Consider the following 19358-nt stretch of genomic DNA (forward strand, 5'->3'; position numbering starts at 1 on the left):
AAATGTTCGACAATGCCTGAAAATGTTCTATAATGACTAACAAATCTGTCAATCATTGATAATGATCGACAATGCCAGGAAAATCTAGACAATGCCTTGAAATTATCAACAATGCCTGAAAGTAGCTACTCTACAATGCCTGACAACCCTTGAAAATGATTGACAACCCCTGAAAATGTTCGACAATTCCTGAATACGTTCGACAATGCCTAATAAGCCTGTCAATTACTGATAATGATGGACAATGCCTGGAAATCCTAGACCAGCAGTTCTTAAACTGGGGGGCGAGCCCTCAGGGGCGCGAGCGATGTCAAACTATGTGACTAAACGCATGTGACTAAGTGGATTTATTGCCAGGATAAAGCAAAAAAGTCCCAATGCCATTGGATCTCACTGCGTGATTCACCGTGAGGCTCTGGCTTCAAGGACTCTATCAGCTGCAATGAAAGATAAGCTTGCAGTAATCATACGAGCCGTCAACTTCGTCAAAACCAGTGCCGTCAATACGAGACTGTTTACCAAGCTGTGCAAGGATATGGATTCGAACCATGAGACTCTCCTCTTCCATACATCTGTTCGTTGGTTATCGAAAGGTAATCAGTTAGCCCGCGTGTATGAAATGAGAGATGAACTGATGCTATTTTTGGAAGCTCATGGGAAGCAAGATCTCCTTCTGCCATTTTCATCGGAGAAGTTTCAGCTGGAGTTGGCATACCTCGTGGACATTTTCGAGGCCCTCAATAACTTAAATCTGCTCTTGCAGGGCAGAAATACTAACCGGATTAATAACCATGATTCCATTCGAGCATTTGTGTCAAAGCTGGGGTTGTTTCACCGCCGAATGCAAATAGGAAATGCAGCTTCATTTACCAACCTAGGTACTGCACTTGACAAAAAGCAACTTGAACTGGAAGGTGAGCTTAAGGCTGAAGTGGAGGCTCACCTTCAGCTTTTGAAACAAGAATTCGAACGCCATTTCCCAGACTTGGGTGATACCGACCTTCCAGAATGGAAGATGACAAGAAATCCCTTTCGTGCTAACGAGGACATTCTTCCCGACGGTTTGCAAGAGAAATTCTTGGAAATAAAGTGTAACTCCACTGCAAAAGACGATTATGAAGCAATGCCACTAACTGATTTTTGAGTTAAATATTTGCACATATACATGGGAGTGGGTAGCGTGGCGATACGCACACTTCTTCCGTTTTCGTCCACTTATCTGTGCGAAAGTGGCTTTTCCACAATTTTGAACATAAAAACAAAACAACGAAACAAACTTATTGATTGTGAAGCCGATCTGAAGTGTGCATTATCAGCTACAAAGCCTCGAATTAAACTTTTGGTTTCCGAAAAACAATTACATCCCTCACATTGATGAAAGCTAAATATAAATTCCTGTAGTCATTACACTTTAATGTTTGCTAATTTTGTAGTTTGGTGGGGCGCAAGTTTGGATGGCACGTCAAAGGGGGGCGCGGCTCAAAAAGTTTAAGAACCCCTGTCCTAGACAATGCTTGGAAATTATCGACAATGCATAAAAGTAGCTACTCTACAATGTCTGACAGCCCCTGAAAATGCTCGAAAACCCCTGAATATGTTTGACAATTCCTGAAAACGTTCGACAATGCCTAACAAGCCTGTCAATCATTGATAATGATGGACAATGCCTGGAAATCCTAGACAATGCCTGGAAATTATAGACAATGCCTAAAAGCAGCTACTCTACGATGCCTGACAACCCCTGAAAATGTTCGACAACCCATGAAAATGTTCGACAATGCCTGAAAATGTTCTATAATGACTAACAAATCTGTCAACCACTGATAATGATCGACAATGCCTGGAAATTCTGGACAATGCCTGGAAATGCCCAATAATACCTGTGCGAGAATTTAAATAAAGGTTATGATGCGGGAATCGCCACACCTGAATGTAGCTACTCTACAATGCATGAGAACCGCTAAAAATGCTCAATCGCTGATAATGACGGACATTGGACAATGCCTGGAAATTCTAGACAATTCCTGGAAATTATCAACAATGCCTAAAAGTATCTACTCTACAATGCCTGACGACTCCTGAAAATGCTCGACAACCCCTGAAAATGTTCGACAATGCCTGAAAATGTTCTATAATGCCTAACAAACCCATCAACCACTGATAATGATCGACAATGCCTGAAAATCCTAGACAATGCTTGGAAATTTCCAACAATGCCTGAAAGTAGCTACTTTACAATGTTTGACAACCCCTGAAAATGCTCGACAACCCCTGAAAATGTTCGACAATGCCTGAAAATGTTCTATAATGACTAACAAACCTGTCAACTACTGATAATGATCGACAATTTCTGGAAATCCTAGACAATGCTTGGAAATTATCAACAATGTCTGAAAGTGGGCTAGCTACTCTACAATACCTGACAATTCCTGAAAATGCTCGACTACCCCTGAAAATGTTCGACAATGCCTGAAAATGTTCTATAATGACTAACAATCCTGTCAACCACTGATAATGATCGACAATGCCTGGAAATCCTAGACCAGTGTTGTACGCGTCATTGAAATAATTTGACGGCGGAGTCAGCGCGAATTGCCTAAAAACTTTACGGCGTAAAGGACTGCGTAAGCTCTTAAAGAATTTGACGGCGTCAGCGTCAGCGCTATAATTTCTAGCGCTATTTTTTGCCAGCGTCTCATAAAACGGAAATATTTCAACCAAGTTCAGGCTAACAATAGCTATACATAAAGAGCAGTTATTATGTTTTGATACTGTATTGTAATTAGCTGCTCAGCCTATCAGTTATTTCCTTGCAAAAAAATAAGCATTTCAAAACGTTTGTTTGACAATCTGCTGCGTTTGGGACGCATATTCAGGGGCGCCGGAGCGATTTTTGACTGGATGGGCAGGAGTATGAAAAAAGGGCACTTTTGTTGCTGAAAGGCCAAATTTTTTTGTAAGTTTTAAGATAAGATATAGCGATAATGCTCATCTATCAGCTCATTATCGAGTAATGATACAAGTGCCCGCTATACAAAGAACAATGGCACGGAAGGGCATCATGCTATTTTATAATGATGTAATATAACTTACTGTGAAGGAGAATTTTGTGTCGTGAATATTATTTTGAGGCAAAAATAGAACATTATAATTAGGCTAAAAGCGAATAGCATAAATTGTTATATTGCAAAGTGTGCAGTAGTTTACATGACCTTAAACGGGCACCATTGCCCCCTCTTCCTTCCCCATTCAAAGAAATTTGAGGGCAGGGGGGCATCCGCTCCCCCTGCTCCCCCCCGCTTCCGGCGCCCCTGCGCATATTGTCCTTTCCAAATGAAAACATGCGTTCCACAGCAGCGCTGGTTGGTATTGGTGTGTTGTATTTCAAAAACAAGTTGAAAACGTTTAGTCGGAAAGGTATCACTGTTTCAAGCGTGCTGTGATAGTTTAGCATGTATAAATCTTTTAACGAGGTCCACTGCACCAACATCGCTCTTTTCAGAGGCATAGAGCTCTTGAAATAAAGTATATTCAACGTCCGCGATGCCATTCATGGATTTTTCGCTTTCTGTCTCTGATCTCTCGTTCTCAATACATGGGTGATCACCATTAGGCGAACTTCTTCCGCATGTATTCCAGGGAGCCATTCCAACCAACGCAAAAGCCGGTAATTCGGATGAGTCGCGCTGGCCAGAATACATTGTGAAACTCTTATTGTGAAACGAGATTTTCCATGAAAACTAAAAAATGACGCTTAGCGCTTGACGCTTAAAATCGGCAAAATAGTTGACGGCGCTATCACTTCCGTCAACTGAAAAATAAATTGACGGCGCTAGCCTCAGCGTCAACAAAAAGTTGACGCCGTCAAATGACGCCGTCAAATTGACGGCGTCAACGTACAACACTGTCCTAGACAATGCCTGGAAATTCCCACCAATGCCTAAAAGTAGCTACTCTACAATGCCTGACAACCCCTGCAAATGCTCGACAACCCCTGAAAATGTTCGACAATGCCTGAAAACGTTCGACAATGCCTAACAAGCCTGTCAATCACTGATAATGATCGACAATGCCTGGAAACCCTAGACAATGCTTGGAAATTCCCACCAATGCCTGAAAGTAGCTACTCTACAATGCCTGACAACCCCTGCAAATGCACGACAACCCATGAAAATGTTCGACAATGCCTGAAAATGTTATATAATGACTAACAAACCCGTCAACTACTGATAATGATCGACAATGCCTGGAAATCCTAGACAATGCCTTCAAATTATAGACAATGCCTGAAAGTAACTACTCTACAATGCCTGACAACTCCTGAAAATGCTCGACTACCCCTGAAAATGTTCGACAATGCCTGAAAATGTTCTATAATGACTAACAATCCTGTCAATCACTGATAATGATCGACAATGCCTGGAAATCCTAGACAATGCCTGGAAATGATCGACAATGCCTGAAAGTAGCTACTCTACAATGCCTGACAACCCCTGAAAATGCTCAACAACCCCTGAATATGTTCGACAATCCCTGTAAACGTTCGACAATGCCTAGCAAGCCTGTCAATCACTGATAATGATCGACAATGCCTGGAAATCCTAGACAATGCTTGGAAATTATCGACAATGCCTGAATGTAGCTACTCTACATTGCCGGACAACTCCTGAAAATGCTCGACAACCCCTGAAAATGTTCGACAATGCCTAAAAATGTTCTATAATGACTAAAAAACCTGTCAACCACTAATAATGATCGACAATGCCTGGAAATTCTAGACAATGCCTGGAAATTATCAACAATGCCTGAAAGTAGCTACTCTACAATGCCTGACAACCCCTGAAAATGCTCGACTACCCCCGAAAATGTTCGATAATGCCTGAAAATGTTCTATAATGACTAACAATCCTATGAACCACTGATAATGATCGACAATGCCTGGATATCCTAGACAATGCCTGGAAATTCCCAACAATGCCTAAAAGTAGCTAGCCTACTCTACAATGCCTAAAAACCCCTGAAAATGCTCGACAATGCCTGAAAATGTTCGACAATGCCTGAAAATGTTCTATAATGACCAACAAACCCGTCAACTTCTGATAATGATCCACAATGCCTGGAAATCCTAGACAATGCCTTTAAATTATAGACAATGCCTGAAAGTAGCTACTCTACAATGCCTGACAACCCCTGAAAATGCTCGACAACCTCTGAAAATGTTTAACAATGCCTGAAAATGTTCTACGATGACTAACAAACCCGTCAACCACTGATAATGATCGACAATGCCTGGAAATCCTACACAATGTTTGGAAATTCCCAACAATGCCTAAAAGTAGCTACTCTACAATGTCTGACAACCCCTGAAAATGTTCGACAATCCCTGAAAACGTTCGACAACCCCTAGAAATGCTCCACAACTCCCCAAAAAACCGACAATGCCTGACAATGCCCGACAATGCCTGACAATGGGTATTTAGAGGTACCGGTTTCACCTATAGGCCTACGGATCATCAGAAGTTCTTATTCAAATAGATTCGATTTGAATAAGAACTTCTGATGATCCGTAACAGGCTGTTAAGGATTCAGATACTAATAACTATATTTGATTTATTTTATATATTCAATTCAATTTATTTTTTCTTTGTCAGAATACAACAGCGATAATAAAGTTAAAAATATTGAACGGAACAAAAGGAAAAGATGGCAAAACCACCGAAGTTTAAAACGTGCATGCGATGCAGATTTAAAGGTTACGTAAACGAAAGTAAATTAGGCACGGCCACCAAACCTAACAGTTTAAAATGGATGACTTAGTTGAAAGAACAAGTTGGTTTCACATACTTGAAGCAACTGGAGGTGTGCCAGTTGATGAAGCCATGCGGGGATGACTGAACCTTACAACCAATACAAAAAAAAAAATCAAAAACACGAGCATTTAAGAATAAACGTATGGTGCGGTACTGAGCTTATAATACAAAAAAAAACTATGTACAGTGTTTCATTTAAATATGTAATGAAGGTGGACAGTAGTATGGTTTTAAAATAGGAATCTATAACCGGTACCTCTAAATACCCATTAAATCCAGGCATTGTCTACGATTTCCAGGCATTGTCGATCATTATCAGTGGTTGACGGGTTTGTTAGGCATTATAGAACATTTTCAGGCATTGTCGAACATTTTCAGGGGTTGTCGAGCATTTCAGGAGTTGTCAGGCATTGTAGAGTAGCTACTTTCAGGCATTGTCTATAATTTAAAGGCATTGTCTAGAATTTCCAGGCATTATCGATCATTATCAGTGGTTGACAGATTTTTTAGTCATTATAGAACATTTTCAGGCATTGTCGAGCATTTTCAGGGGTTGTCGAGCATTTTCAGGAGTTGTCAGGCATTGCAGAGTAGCTACTTTCAGGCATTGTCTATAATTTGAAGGCATTGGCTAGGATTTCCAGGCATTGTCGATCATTACCAGTGGTTGACAGATTTTTTAGTCATTATAGAACATTTTCAGGCATTTTCGAACATTTTCAGGGGTTGTCGAGCATTTTCAGGGGTTGTCAGGCATTGTAGAGTAGCTACTTTCAGGCATTGGTGGGAATTTCCAGGCATTGTCTAGGATTTCCAGGCATTGTCGATCATTATCAGTGGTTGACAGGTTTGGTACCGTAGTCATTATGGAACATTTTCAGGCATTGTCGAACATATTCAGGGGTTGTCGATCATTTTCAGGGGTTGTCGAGCATTTTCAGGGGTTGTCGAGCATTTTCAGGGGTTGTCAGGCATTGTAAAGTAGCTACTTTCAGGCATTGTCGGTAATTTCAAGGCATTGTCTATAGGATTTCCAGGCATTGTCGATCATTATCAATGGTTGACAGGCTTGTTAGGCATTGCGGGAAATTTTCAAGCATTGTCGAACATATTCAGGGGTTGTCGATCATTTTCAGGTGTCAGGAGTTCTCAGGCATTATAAAGTACTTTAGATTCTTTTTGGCAGGCATTGTCGGACATCTTCAGGCATTGTCTAGGATTTCCAGGCATTGTCGAACATATTCAGTGGTTGATAGGTTTGTTAGGCATTGTCGAACGTTTTCTTGGGTTGTCGATCATTACCAGATTTTGACAGGTTTGTCAGGCATTGTCGATGTTACACACTAGCCACAGTACACAGCAAAAAACAAACATTGGCACTTGTTTTTGATAACAAACATTCATACCAGGAAGAATAACTGTCCTAAAAAGCATGTTTTTATTCAATATTCCGGAGAGAAAAATTCCCGTTCAAGTCGGATTTAATTGTGTCTACTCTCTACTAATTTCTCTCAAAATAAATGAAATATTTTTGTTGGAAACAGGTACGTAGGTACGATTGAAGTGGAAATGTAGACATTGAAGGTTCGAGCATCCGAAGATGATTTCTGGTGGTTTGTTGTTGATGCAAAATAGTGCAATATCAAAAGATGTGCGGAACACATCCATTCTTGTTTTGGTTCAACTTATTTATGTCAATCTGCATTTTCATTTGTGAACGTAATCAAAACAAAGCAACGTGCTGTGCTAACTGACCGCCACCTGGACGATTGCTTTAGACACCTGGTGTCCTGATAACGGCAAGCTGAAGTACTTACAACATGATGACTCTAATATCTCACTGACTCATTAGAAGAAATTTAAAGTAAATTTAGTTGTAGAACATAATTATTCTTTTCGTGTTTTATTGTAAAGAACCAAATTAACTGAAACATGAATAGACTGCTCTGTGCTGACGAATGTGACGATGGTGAATGTGTGATAATTTGATAAATGTAAATGCATTTACAGTAAAGGTGTCACTGGAAAAAATTGTTTAGTGACTGTACCACCGACCGGTCGATCGCTAGTGATTAAGAAATTTTCTAGTCGATCACAATCGATGAGAAGTTGGCCATCCCTGGCCTAGTGTATAACAGGAGCAGAATTGTAATAACTGCTTCCGAAGTTTGCTTATATCTTCTTCAACAGGAATCCAAAAACAGTCAAGTGGTATAGCGTATTGAAACAACTTTAATCCTTGAGTTCCGCCAGTTCAACAAAGACAACCTGACAAACCTTGCCTCGGAATTTTAGTATGAAGCTCAAATGGAACTTAAGCCTAATCTTTTTGTTCTTCAATAATGGTGAAAACGTCTGCCCCGAATGGTCTGTGGATAAATATCATACTTTAGTAAAATAAACAAAAAAAAGCAAGATCAAACAAAAGTAATTTTTTAATTTTTGAGTAGGCTATGTAGCCTAACTATATGTGCTTGAGCAATGTAGGCTACTTCAAGGCAGTTTTCCATATTCAAATCTGGAAAACAAACAGTAGGCCCATAAAGAACTAACTTCATAGGACCTCCGACCGGCAATTTATGCTGACGTGTGAAAATCAAATCATCCTTTCAAATCACTAGTCTGCCTTCAAAATGCGAGTCGCTTTTTTAAATGTATGTTCAGATTGCGGTCCGTCCCGATAGCTCAGTTGGTTAAGCGCCCCCCCCCCCCCCTTTATACACGAGAGAAACCGCAAGGTTCTCTGATTCAGCTCACGGGGTGTACGTACGAAGACATACCCCCTTGTCCCATTGGTCATGTATGTAAGCAACCTATGGGACAGTTGACTGACACTTTTTAATAATAAAAAAAAAAACAGTAGGCCTAAAGGATATTACATTCGTCACTGTTTTGATTTCATGTTATGAGACAATGACTAAACTTTACAATAAAATTGCTGAAGTTCATAATTTGCTGTAAAATAGCGTTTTATTAGAAATAATGTCATTTTTGTCCCATAGGTGGCACATCTCCTCTACTACAATGAATATTTAAAATACTCTTTTGCTACGAGATGCAATCTTAACGTAACTTGCATGAAAAACGTCTTCGTACTCGATAGAAAAGACCGCCAAATATCGAGTGCAATGTTTGTGGCAGATGATCACATTCATAATTTACATTGCATTGGCCACTTGAAACTTAGCTTAACTAACAAATGTACTAATTTTTAACCAAAAAACTGATGCAAATGAAGCTTGCTCGACCATCTTGTAGCCCTCATCATTAGCACAACTACAAGCCTACGTTTTGTGACCTATCATGAATCTATTTTTGTTGCTACCGTGAAGTAAATGTAAGCTACCGTAGCTTAACATGGTCTCATGCAAATGTTTACCTCTCTCCCCCATGAAAACTTTCTGCGTACGCCACTGTATACAATAGTAAAAAAAATAAGAAGACACAGTAGCCAACTGGACTTGATTCTTCGAATAGATGCTCATATATGACGATCATTCCGCCGAAAATACCTTACAAATCCTCGTATTGCAAAAAGAAATGAGAATATCTTGAAATGTGTAGGCCTTTCCATCTTATTTTTAAAACGAAACAACATTAGGGTAAGAAAATGCGCAGCATTCGACCGAAATTGCCTGTAGAAAATTTTCTCAAGAGCAACCGCTTTGTTCCTCTTACTTAAATATTCTTTTTCTTTCGGGCTCACTTTTTGTATTTGTATTTCCCATCATTTTCAAGATTGGAGATATCGATTAAAGGTCGTTATTTACTGCTTGTTTAGTATCCAAACTTTAAACCTACTACTTTTAACATAAATATTGAATGCTTGTACCTGCTTCTTTATTTTCAGGCTGAATCGTTTTTGAAATAATTGATAATTTAAAAAAGATTACGTCTTGAACGTTTGACAACTCTTGTGTGAATTGGTTCCAACAAACGTTGATAAAACACTCACCCGAGTAAAAAATTCTTGTAGCTTACGTGGAAATATTTCGTTTTAAAGTAGACTAAAATTTCTACTTTCTATTTGAACTTTGATTAATGACTGTATCTTCCTTGCGTCTCATCACAGCAAAGCGAATTTGATGAATTAAATTGGGTTATGCGTCTATTCAAAGCCGATAATTCAAAGTGGTAGGGCTAAATTCAAAGCCGATAATTCAAAGATAACAATTCAAAGCGGTCGATTGAAAGCCGATAATTGAAAGCCGGCAGTTCAAAGTTGACGATAATTAATCCGCTTGATTGGAAAAGTCAATAATTGAAATTAATTAATCTTATTGTGATGTGATAAGAGTGCGAGCTCGTACTGTACTCAAAAGTCCATCGTTTTGCAATGCTGAAGTTAGTCAGAAGTCGAACAAGGAGTAGTATGGATGTTTCTTTCACGAAAACGGAAAGAGGAAGGAATAAAGCATGCCATGGCGGCTACTGCTATAATCACGACAGGGATAGTAAGCTTGGTGAGGGGTTAAGCTTCTGGTTGTGTAAAGAGTATTGGAAGGAAAATAAGTGCAAAACAAGAATGCATGTCTGCAATGAAAAGGCAGTGAAATTTGTTGGAGAACATAACCACGCTCCAAATGGTCAGCGTAAGCAGGTTTTGGACGTTTGTGCCCAGGTTAAGTTGCAAGCAGCAACGTCTTACGCTACAACTCAGCAAATCATTACGGCGGCAACAGCAGATTTGCATCCAAATGCAGCAGCTCAAATTCCTGAGGAACGTGTTTTGAAACGCAGCATTCAGCGAGCCAGAAGGCAAGTACAAAATATTCCTGTGGAGCCGTCAAATGCTGAAGAACTGGTAATTCCATTAGAATTCAAGAAATTGGATTATGGTACTGTGTTTCTGCTTTATGATTCTGGGCCTGGAAATGATCGCATATGCATCTTCAGTACCCAGCGTAACCTTGAACTTCTCTCTCAGAGTCAAAGCTATTTCTCTGATGGAACGTTTAGCACAGCTCCAACCCATCTCTTTCAACAGCTATATACCATCCATGCTATTGAATTAGGCACAATTGTACCTCTTGTCTATGCTCTTCTTCTGAACAAAGCTGCTCAAACCTTTTGTCGACTTTTGCAGGCTATAAAAAACCTTCGACCTCAAATAAATCCAATGTCCTGGATGACAGACTTTGAGAAGGCTGCAATCAATGCCATTCAAGACAATTTTCCCGCAACTTCACTGACGGGCTGCTTTTTCCATTTACAGCAATGTGTTTGGCGTAAAATACAGCAATTTGGATTGGTAGCAGCTTATAAAGAAGATGATGGAAAGTTTGCAATGAGTGCGCGGAGCCTGGCAGCACTAGCGTTTGTACCAAAACAAGACGTCGAGAACGCATTACAAGCCCTAGTGATAGATGAAGAATTTGATCACCGAATTCAACCTGTAGCTGATTACTTTGAGGACACTTGGATTGGTCGACCAACTCGCCACGGGCATCGAAGACCTGCTGTGTTCCCAAATGAACTTTGGAATGTTTATCAGCGCACTTTGCGTGGAGAGCATCGTACCAACAATAGCATTGAAGGGTGGCATAGACGTTTTCAATCAACTGTCGGTTGATTTCGTCCGTCCATCTTTCGCTGCATCAACGCTCTTAAGAAAGAGCAAAAACATAACGAAGTCCTAATGAAACGTCTTGTGGCAGGCCACAATCCTCCATCTCGAAAAAGGAAATATGAACAACTAAATGAACGGATCCTTCGCATTGTGCAACAGTATGATGCTCGAACAACGGCTCAGTATCTGCGTGGAATTGCTCACAACTTTGGCATGTAGTTTTCTTGCGAACTATTTTCTGTTAGAATTGTCGGCTTTTGGTATGTAATTAAATTGAAACTGTTTTCTTATGAACTATTTTAGGTTTGAATTGTCGGCTTTTCTCTGTTTTGTTTTTTGTCGTTAATCTCAGCTTTGAATTATCGGCTTTTAATTGACGGCTTTGAATTTTCGTCTTTGAATCGTCGTCTTTGAATCAACCGCTTTGAATTTTCGTCTTTGAATCATCAGCTTTGAATAAACGGCTTTGAATTTTCGGCTTTGAATTGTCTGCTTTAAATTGTCGTGCTACCATTAAATTGGTAGGAATGTATTCTACTCCAAGTAGGTAGCCTACAAAATGCACAAAAGTGCAAAATACTACAGGTTGCTCTTGTTCTTCAGTGCAGTCTCAACCCCGATTTATGACTTAATTCAAATAAAACATAAGACTTTTAGTGTTGCAACTGCAAACGAGTAATGTTAAGGAATGAGTTTGCGTCAGGTAGAATACCGGTATGGATGAGCATCTTGCAGTAGAATGTTGTTTCTCAAAGCAGCTTTACATATTTTGAAAAATGAAAATTTGTTTTGTTTGTGATAAGAAAATGTCAACAAAAACAATTTATTTATTTTAAGTGTGGTTTCTGTGACAAAGACAAGTTGATAAAAAGAGCGCAAAGAGAAAATCTCCTGCTGCAGAACTTTTCAAGTTTAAGAATTCTTTCAAGCCAAAGTCAATCAAAGAGCAAATTACAGTTGGATGACTACACCAACAAACTTTTGGAACAACTCCCACATTTAAAATCAAAACGAGCAGTTCAAAACAACTCCAGATGGAAACTGTTTGTTTAATGCTGTATTTATAGCTATATGTGAAAACGAATCATTATCAACTGAGCTTCGACTAAGATGCAGTTTAAATATGATATTAAATGCAGAGATGTATCAAAACCATGAGTTTGCAAAATCATAATAGTGTCTCCCGATTATTGGATTTCTGTACGCGATTGTATCCTCGAAGGGGGATATTATTCTTCCCAGGACCCTTCTAGCTATTGCGGAAGCAATACAGCAGGACATATACTCTGTTTATCCAAAATGTAATAGACCATGCGATCTCGTGTACGGCATTTTAAACAAAAAAATCCCACCCTACAACAAACTCCCACCCTTGAGAGAAGAGAGTGGTGCTGCCTAAACAGAGCCCGCTGCGGAGTCGGGAGAAATAAAAGCAATCTTTTCCGATGGAAGATGACTCCTGACCCAACGTGTGATTGCGGCCTAGACAATCAGACGATGAAGCACATCCTCACCAACTGCCCCCTTAGCCCTTCATGTGATGACAACGACCTCAAAAACATCACAAACAATGCTCTTACCTGGCTCCGACACTGGCGTGACAAGCTATAAATGAACAAAAAAATATCACCATCCATCCAATCGTCTCTTTCGCCTGTCTATCTCATATGGACAAGGGTGTCAGAACACAAGCCAGTAAGCGTTTGGATACCGTACCCAATCATTTTAGTGCTTTACTGGAAGGTGACCACAGCGATTTCAATGTACCTTGTAGTTTTAGCTGTTCTTCAACCCTAATTTTCAATACAACCGACTTAGATGATGACGAAGAAGATGAAGAACATGCGAATTTGCCCGATAATGTCCAACCACAAAGAAATAATGAGAAAGCAGGTGCTAAGGCATCGGAACCTCAATTGAACTCAAAGAAGAAACAAAAAGGTCAACCACTAGACAACAAGTTTCTGGAAAGTAAGCAAATTATTGAAACATTAAGTAACAGGGAAACTAAAGGATTGGAGAATATTCCACTGGGCAAAAAAGAAAATATCTACTTTGTGACAAAAAATATGAAAAACATCCAAAGACGAAAAATTGGGCAAACGCAGCAGTTTTATGATGATTGCGTCAGTTGGAAAAAAGGGTCTTACTATTCAACCTTCTGCAAAAAAGATAGCCTACGACCAGGGCCTCCGAGAGAAGTCAGCACTGGTCGGGAAACAATAAGAAAAATGAGCCCCAATAATATTTTTTAGCAAATATACAACTAATTTGTATCGCGTTGCATGTTCGTGTTAAGCTGAAATTAGCCTACTTTCCTCAGCATGAAAAGAACTTCGTTCAATGTAAAAATCATCAATATAATCACTGGATTACATTTGCAGCAAAAATGCCATTGAGGCAAACTATTTTGTCTAGAAAGCTTTGTAAACACACAATAGGCCTACAGTCAACGAAAATAGTTCAACCAAGCATTTAATTCAGGAATGTCCAAACTTTTTCCCACGCGAGCCAGATTTGATAATAAGTGTTCGCGGGCCAACAGCCACAATAATTTTTCTGAAAACTGCAAGTTGAATTTATATGATTTTTATGTGTCTGCAGGCCAAAAATAACACATTGTACAACAACAGGCGCGGGCCATACAAAAACGTCTTGTGGGCCAGAGTTGGCCCGCGGGCTGGACTTTGGACATCCCTGATTTAATTCAACCCTTTCTGGACTTTTTGCAATGCAAAGATACGGATCACAGCATCAAATGATAAAATTTTGCAACGTCTGAACATGTATAGTTAGGCTTTTTAATCAGTTTTGAGTCATAGGCCCAGGGGCGCCGGAACGATTTTTGACTGGGGGGGCAAGATTACGAAAAAAGGGCACTTTTGTTTACTAAAAGGCCAATTTTTTTTTAAGTTTTAAGATAAGATATAGCAATAATGCTAATCTATCAGCTCACTATGTATTGAGTAATGACAGCCTACAAGTGTCCGGTATACAAAGAAGGGCATCATGCCATGTTATAATGATGTAACCTACTGTCAAGCCTTAAAGCAGCCTGCGGCCATGGCCGCTAAGTAGTGTTTGAATGACCACCGGTGCTACCTCCTCAATCGGCCAAGTTTGGCAGCCGGTCTCTTTTAGCCAATTATTTATTTCGCAATAGAATGATCGTGAATTAGCTGTCGAAAATATGTAGTATCAAAGAGTGACGCAAAGTTAGGTCAGCGCGTCATAATCGCCACTGTTGCATTGTGCGGGAATATTTGTTATTGATGGAATATATCCATCTGCGATCACCAGCGTTGTAAGTCTTGTTTGTAGGCCTAATTCTCGACGTTTATTTTAACAAAGTCGTAATCCGAAGTGCTAATTTACGTCGGCTGACAATATTGTCGTTTTTATGTCGATTCGATGTTGTCGGACATTGAATCGTTGTTGAAAAGGAGAACTAGATTAGTTGACATCCGAGGGGAAAACATTTTTTGATCATATTTTGCAAAAATTATGCTTCTTTTAGTAATGTCCTTCACATCATTGAAATACTTATTTTATTACCTTGCCGTCATCGTCAACACATGTCGAACGTTGTTTTTCGTTGCTGAAAAGAATTCTAGGGGAGTGGCAAACTTCTTTAAAATCAGCCACATTGGAGACAATCGTGCGAGTGTCGTTAGAATGGTCCCGCAGTTCTGGATTACAATCCCGATGAAGCAGTTATTGCGTGGTGCAACGAATCTACTGTAGGACGTCGCCCAGGCCCAGACTTCAACAACGCTAAGTGATCATTTTAGCATTGTTGCAAGTTTAATTCTATTTACTTGTGCTATCGTCATTTTTAGTTTATATTTTGGCCTCCAAGCACGCAGATTTGGCCGCCGAGAAGGAGCTCCCGGTAGGCCACGATGGCTGCCAAAAAAAAACGAGTTTTAAGGCTTGTACTGTGTTGCAAAATTTTGTGCCGTAATATTATTTTGAGGCAAAAATGAAAGATTATAATTAGGCTAAAAGCGAATAGCAGAAATTTTTATATTGCAAAATGTGCATTAGCTTACATGACCTTAAAAGGGCACCATTGCCCCCCCTGCCCCTACATCTGCAGAAAAATTGAGGGCAGGGGGGGCATCCGCCCCCCCTGCCCCCCGCTTCCGGCGCCCCTGCATAGGCCTACTGGAGCGCAAACAATTCTTTACAAATTTCAGTAATTGCTAAAACCACGTTCTCAAAGTGCAACCGTTGGAGGTAGCTACCGGAACACACAAAAAATCATAACAAAACTATTTGAAAAAACCTTTCGAAAGTTGAAATCAATGATTCCTTGTGTAGAGATTATGGGGTGGTTCGTTCTGGTTTGCAGCTGAAGTTTGCTGTGTGGCTTTCTGTCAAAAGTACCAACTCATCCAAAATGTCTTGAAAAATGTCATTGTTGTAGCCTACAAATGGTTTAAATTTGTCCCACATGCCCGCAAACTGCACAACAGACATACGATAAAATTTTGATGGAACTTCAAACTCATCGACGATATGTTTGAGTTTGTTGATACATTTGTCAATTCCAACAACTATCGAATCCTTTGCAATGTACGGTATAATACATTTCCTTCGAATGATTCAGCTAGTTAAGTGGACTTATAAAAGCGTTCTGTCCTCAGGAAAAGAAAATCATTTTCTTTTGAAGTTATAATTGCCACTGCAACTTTAGCTTGCGAGTAGTAGCCTACTCTTCTCAGCTTTCTCTTACTTAGATTACATATTCCTTTAATTTCATTAAATTCATCAGTCTTGTTTAGGACCGTAATCTTGTTTAGGACCGTAATCCACATAATGCAAAGCAGCCACAAATTTAAAACTGCTAGTTGTAGGCTACTTTAGCGTTGACTCAGCTTCCGGTCAAGCTCTTGTTGGTTCCAACTTGATGCATTTAAGAAACGTCTTTAAAGCTTCAATTGCAAAAGGGTAATGTAAAGCGTTGGGTTTGACTGCACCACGCCTTGATTACCCTCTCGAAGTCAATTTTCTTTGCAAGATGATAGGACAGCTTTCTTTAGATTTTTCAGTATTTTTTCTCTGACTGGGCTATAACTTTAATAATGCCGTAAGCTTACAGATAGTCAATTACTCCAAAAATGATAAGACATTTGAACAACGCTGTCTGTAGGCAACATTATGAATTCCAACTAGATTTAAGCAACAACATCCATAAACAAAAAACTCAAATAAAGAAAAAACTCACTACCTTCCAAAATCACATCATGAGAAGCATGACCAATAAAAGGCTACTTGACCACACAAAAACAGAAGATCTTTTAACTAAGACAAAATTACATCCAATTGCAGCAATAATAAAATCAAAAGTTTTAAAACTGTTTGGCCACACTAAAAGATCACAATTCGGAATCAGCAAAGTTTGCACAGAAGGAAAAGTAGAAGGAAAAAGAAAACGTGGCAGACAACCAAAACGATGGCAAGACAACATCCAATCATGGACCGGACTCAACTTGGCGACACTGGGCAAGCTGGCTCAAAATCGCCAGTCTTGGAAGCAAATAACTCATGTTGATGCGCAATCTGCTGCAGGCGGAGATGATGACTGATGATGATGATGATCCATAAACAAAAAATATACAGGATTTACTTTCTTTAATCGTGCTTGGACTGATACCTTTAACTTTCCCAGATAACTTATGTTGGATACAACATCCTATGCCTGGCCAACGCAGATTTTGAAGTTAAGGTTCAGTTGTCAAGCAAAAATAGTTCCCGCTTAGCTAAAACAGCACCACTTTTCAAGTTGAAACTTCAATACAATCGAAACCGTTTAGTGATACAGAAATCATTTCAGCTTCAGATTTTACGTCTTGAAGCTGTTCAACATCGCCTACCTTAACACAAAAATGATTTGTTCTTGATGAGAAGCATCGAGAGTGACATTTACAATGATTGGGAAATACTTGGAACTACGCCCTTCATTTAAGAATTTGTTGATTATTTAATTGGTACATTTTTACTTTAGTACTAAAAATGGGCCCCCCTCAAAAATGCAAAAACAAAAAACTACCCGTTTTTCCTTTACAATGTTTTGCTAGGGGGGAAACTGGCCCAACTTCCCCCCCCCTCTCGGAGCCACTGCCTACGACAGACATATGTATTCAAAAATAAGTTTTCGTTTCGAAAAGCTACACAAAATCAATAGCCTACACAACCATGGATCCACAGCCAAATCAGAGCGAAATTGTAAAAATGACAAAATACACATCGTTTCATGCAGCAGATTGTAATTACAAGCGGAGAGTGGCTAAAGTATTTTGGAGAATGTAACATTCAAACCTTGTGCATATTTGAATATCTCGGTTTATCCCCTGGCCATATTCCACATGGAAATAGTAAACTCAATACAAATGACTACATCAAAGTAAAACCAGACATCTTTAACGATTTTCGAAAACAGGTTCCTTTAAAAACAATCAAAAATGTATATGATGAAGCCATGCAAACAGATGATATGTCTCGTGTTCCCAGAAACTTACAACAGCTCCATAATTTGAAATCTAATACGAAAAAAAATATTGATTACAAACCAACAGTTTACGGCCAAAATTACAAACACGATGTTCTAAAAGTCATAGACATGACTCAAACACATCCATTTGTCCAAAAAGTATCTCATTCTAAAGGAATGCCAATTTCCATCATTTTGTTCGTTCAGGATCAAATTTTGGACATCGAACGATTTTGCTGCAACCAAAATGTGGTATTGTGTGTTGACAAGACGTATAATTTGGGGAAAACATTTCTCACCACAACGGTACCGGTATATCAAAACGTGTCAGTGGTGAGAAGTAGGGGAGATGTGTCACCAACGGGGCATTTTTCACATATTTGTTATTTTCTGTCCATACAAAGGTCATGCCTCCTCCTTGTTTGGCACAACAGTAGGTCACATACCCTGGTATATTCAGCCAAAAAAGCTTTTTAATTTTCCAACTACTAACTGCCGAAAAATAACTTTTAAATCATAATAAAAGTGCCCCGTTGGTCAAACCCCTATACGACCGGGCCACTGCTATTCGACCAACGGGTCACTTCTACTTGGCAAAAAGCTGATGCACTGGTGCTTGTTTTGGACTATTTAATACACGAACAACATACAAACAACACAACAACATACGCAACAAGCACTAGAAACATGTTTTTATTATGAAATTTCATTTCATATTTTCATATTCAATTCAATTTCATAATATGAGATTCAAGTGTTTTTGGTGTTTATTTTACTTTTTTTAAATCTCATATTTTTCTAAAGTTGCAGAAAACTTCAAGATATCAGAAAGGTGTTTTGTAGATGCCACGGGTGTTGGACTGTTGGTGCAGTAGTTTTCTCACTATCCATTGATTCATTCTTTAACATAACGAGCCAACGTTGTTCGTGGTAGCCTATATCATATTTTTTCGCCGAGTTTCGAACAAAAATATTTAGTTTCAAAACATCTTCGACAGCTTTGTTAAGATTTTCAGAACTAAACAACCCTGTTTTATTGCTAGTTGTTTTAATTTTTAACATCTTTAGTCTGAATACATAAAGGAAGACATTGTTAAACAATTAGCTAGTGACCCACTGGTCAAACAGGTGGGTGGTGCGTTGGTCAGATACATGATAGTTCTTGGATTTTATGGCCTAGTTTAATGATGGATAGCATTTAAACATTTAACTCATTGCAATTTCATTAATCAATGAATAAGCAATCAGCAAACAAAAAATAGTCTTGAAAAAATAAACCGATGGATGAAAAAAATTGCAGAAGAAAAATATTCAAAATTTACTTTCTACCTTGTAAAACACACTTTCCTTCATAACAATATGAAAAAAAATCACAGGTCCCCGCAAGGAAGATTTCCAAAACCCAAAAGGTTAATCTCGATACCACAATAACATTTTTCGTGCTTCCAACTTTTATTTTAAGAAATAGAACGGTGGTCCGTTG

General features: G+C 39.1%; 1 protein-coding gene across 1 annotated transcript; it reads left to right on the top strand.

Annotated features, from left to right (window-relative positions):
- Nucleotides 1-442: 442 nt before the first annotated feature.
- Nucleotides 443-9665, top strand: LOC145770952 (protein FAM200A-like). The gene is made up of 3 exons (XM_082582692.1): nt 443-914; nt 984-1091; nt 9661-9665. The coding sequence occupies exons 1-3, from the start codon at nt 443-445 to the stop codon at nt 9663-9665; spliced, it is 585 nt and encodes a 194-aa protein (XP_082438818.1).
- The last annotated feature ends 9693 nt before the right edge of the window (nt 9666-19358 follow it).

The sequence above is a fragment of the Aplidium turbinatum genome, chromosome 5 (assembly GCF_918807975.1).
Source record: "Aplidium turbinatum chromosome 5, kaAplTurb1.1, whole genome shotgun sequence".
Classification (NCBI taxonomy): Eukaryota; Metazoa; Chordata; class Ascidiacea; order Aplousobranchia; family Polyclinidae; genus Aplidium; species Aplidium turbinatum.